The sequence below is a fragment of the Rutidosis leptorrhynchoides genome, chromosome 3 (assembly GCF_046630445.1).
Source record: "Rutidosis leptorrhynchoides isolate AG116_Rl617_1_P2 chromosome 3, CSIRO_AGI_Rlap_v1, whole genome shotgun sequence".
Lineage (NCBI taxonomy): Eukaryota > Viridiplantae > Streptophyta > Magnoliopsida > Asterales > Asteraceae > Rutidosis > Rutidosis leptorrhynchoides.
The window spans coordinates 686,761,460-686,764,767 of NC_092335.1; the positions used below are offsets into that span (position 1 = coordinate 686,761,460).

General features: G+C 34.6%; 1 protein-coding gene across 1 annotated transcript; it reads right to left on the bottom strand.

Annotated features, from left to right (window-relative positions):
- Positions 1 to 342: 342 nt before the first annotated feature.
- Positions 343 to 1,499, bottom strand: LOC139899472 (calcium-binding protein CAST-like). The gene is made up of 3 exons (XM_071882298.1): positions 1,145 to 1,499; positions 660 to 797; positions 343 to 529 (listed from the first exon to the last, which is right to left on the bottom strand). Exons 1-3 carry the CDS (start codon positions 1,458 to 1,460, stop codon positions 432 to 434), a joined length of 552 nt encoding a protein of 183 aa, XP_071738399.1. The 5' UTR covers positions 1,461 to 1,499; the 3' UTR covers positions 343 to 431.
- Between the last annotated feature and the right edge of the window lie 1,809 nt (positions 1,500 to 3,308).

Genomic DNA, 3,308 nt, shown 5'->3' on the forward strand with positions numbered 1-3,308 from the left:
TAGTATACCTCTGAAAATTGGTAGCGCATGAGTTGTTTCTGTTCAAATTGTCGTTTAATTACTTATATTGTCTTTTGTTGTCTGAAAATAAAAATATAAGAACACAACTGTCATTGTCATAACATACATACAAGTATCAACCACTATTCGCAAAACTAACATAACAATTAAATAATTTCATCAACATTTGAAATCTCAATCATTTCAAAATACTCATCTAATCATCATTACTAAAAAAGAATACATTACGTTACATGTGATTCAAAGAAATTAAATGAATTCCAAAAAAAACCTCCGTCTATAATATGTAACGATAACAACCGTAGTATAACCTTACCTAAACCATTCATTCTGAGATAAAAAAAAGAAATATGATGAAAACAACAACGATGATATACATATATCTTTTACAACTAACGATGAATATATTCTCACTTGAGAATATTCACATTACGCATCATCTCTTTAAACTCTGAGAAATCAACACGTTCATCATGATTTCGATCAACCGACGAAATCATCAGCTCAACTCTCCTTATCTTTTTTTTGTTAACAGCTGAAAAAATTTATTAAAAAAACTAGCAAGGAGCTAGAAAATTACAAAGATCTTAAAGGATTTAATAACCAAGTGTTCCAATTAAGATTAGATTTCTTATAACGGGATGAAAGCCAATCAATTATCTCATTTCCTTCCGCAAACCCTAACTTCACAAGCACCGTTTGTAACTCTATTGTTGATATGTATCCATCTCCGTCTTCATCAAACAACTTAAATGCCTCCGTTAAATCCTCTTCCTCTTGCTTACCACCATCATCACCAGTCTCGTCATGTTCGTCGTCATTATTACCTATTACCTATATATATATAAAACCAACACGTATATAAAAATGTTTTTTTTTCTAGACAAGACACACTTGCGTCCCAAGTTACCAAAATTGAAATTCTAATACATAAAAAGATAAGCTAATCATATCTCGCACTTAAAAGGCCGCGTCAAAAACAATCCCGTGATAATCAATTAGCTAGGCCACATATATTCAAGTATAAAGGCGCAAAAAATAAATATAAAGGCGCTTGTGTCACCATCATGAATCATTTTGAAAAAATGTTTCGTAGATAAGTTAAACAAACATGTAATGTTACCTAAATCGTCATTATCATCCAATCGAAAGAAGACATGGTCGATTTCTTTATGCAAAGCCTGAAAATCATCAAATGTGAGACCCGCATTACCCGGTTGAATAAACGTCTTAATAATTGAATCCAATTCATTCATCTTCGTATCAAGATCAAGAAGAATCAACGCGCGGCTAAGTTCATCAACGGTAATAAGTTCATCATGATTCGTGTCGAATAAATCGAAGATCCTACGAAGACGAACAGAGTTCAACGACGGTGATCTAAGACGAAATGATGAAGATTTGAGTTGGTTCTTTTTGGTATTCGTTGATGTTTCCATAATTGTCGTTGTTGTTGTTTCCCCCTGATTTGAATTCAATCTCTCTTAACTTTCTCTGGTGTTTGAAGAAATTGAATAGGGGGAAATGAAATGAGAATAATTATAGTTAATGAAAAGTAATAAGAGGATTGAATTAAATAAGAATTTAAGTGGATTTTGTTTTTTTTTTTTTTTTTTTTTTGGCAAAAAACAAAATTAAATTAATACTACTTTTCACGAAATTGTGAAAAGCCATACATACAATACATGAATAAAAGGATGGATTTACATTGGACATCTCCACCCTTATGAATGAAAACATTAGCAATAAGCAACATGGACCTGCAATTAAAGACTATAGAACTAGGACTCCAAATCTTTTCTTACAGTAGACTTGCACCAAATTGTGCCTCAAAACAACTCATTCCAGCCTCAACTGCACACACATTTCCTTCTTACATTAGCAACCATGGTTGACTCGACCATATATAAAAGTGATGAATCGAGCACTTCTTTGAAATTGCAAGCCATTGAAACAATTTAAACTTTATGCTCGTAGCTAAAGCGGCCTAACAAGAAAACTTCCCAATTAAACACAACTTCAATCCTTTCTAACCATATTGCCCAAAAGACATCCGGCACAATTAGACCCCAAAACGCATTCACATTTAAACCATACCAAAATTTCCATCTAACGAACACTCCACTATTTAAGATGGCATAACCCAACTAAACATCTTCCGTTGAAAAATCAACTTTAATAATTGCCAACAAAACTAAAAAAGTCTGGAATTGAGCCTGCTCACAAACGTCCAGAACACCATCTAATCCAAAATACTATGCCATCGATCCAACCTCATTCACGAAACCACAGATTGACATTAATAATGATCCCTAAGTTATCAACACTCAAACTTGAAATCAAACCACCAGATCGACCACTTAATTATACTCGAACACCATCATACAAAACACATTTCCATACTTCATTGAGAACTCTATAAGACACATTTTAACCTTAGATTCTCGAGTCGCCACAAAATGAATTTGAAATTTCTTAATCATCCGCGTACTTTACGACCTTTATCCCTACTTCCAAAACCTCTAGAATTCAAGTCGCTAACTTCATTGTTTACTAGGTCGCTCGCTACTATCGAACATACCCTCTAAAAACCCACTAAAAACATCATCCTTCTTACCTTCTTTGTTCTTATTTTTAGGGTTTAAAATTTTACCTTTGACTTTTATGGGTCTGCGAGGCATACCATTGCCATGATCATTGTTTCTCTGTTCAGCCACACCTGCAACCAATCGGGTTTCTTTCTTCAATTCCAGATCTATTACTTTAATGGGCTTACGAGTCATTGAGTTTGATGGTGTTTTAGTTCGTTGATCAGCAGCTCCTTTAATCTTGCCTCTATTTTCCAACTCCAACTCAACATCTTCGTTTAGGTCCGAGGACCTGAACTTCTTTCTTTTATAACCCTTAGAAGGGCTACGTTGAATAGACCCCGATTGTATATCTTTGGCAGAGGTTTTCAATGCATTTTTTTGTACTGAGCACAAGCTGAACGACAATCTAGGGTGGGGCAATCATGTTTATCTTGTTTAAGGTGTGAAAATCTCGCAGCATGAAAAAAGGCAGGCTCGTTAGGGATTTCAACATCATAAGGCCCATTAGGAGTGGGCTGCATTACAGGGCTTGTTTTTTTTGAATTTGATCCAGTTACAGTCACTTTATCACCGTTTACATCATTGGGGGTATGAGGCGTGCCAATATGTTTTGCATTGACCACACCAGAGGAGACAATATCTTCTGCAGAAAAAGTACTATCCAAGTTGACTTTGAGATTTTGTGGGATATCTCTT

Coding starts and splice junctions, on each gene's coding strand:
- LOC139899472 (XM_071882298.1), bottom strand. CDS start 1,460: ATGGAAACATCAACGAATACCAAAAAGAACCAACTCAAATCTTCATCA. Junction 798..1,144: donor GGATGATAATGACGATTTAG/GTAACATTACAT, acceptor GTGGTAAGCAAG/AGGAAGAGGATTTAACGGAG. Junction 530..659: donor AATTGATTGGCTTTCATCCC/GTTATAAGAAAT, acceptor AGATAAGGAGAG/TTGAGCTGATGATTTCGTCG.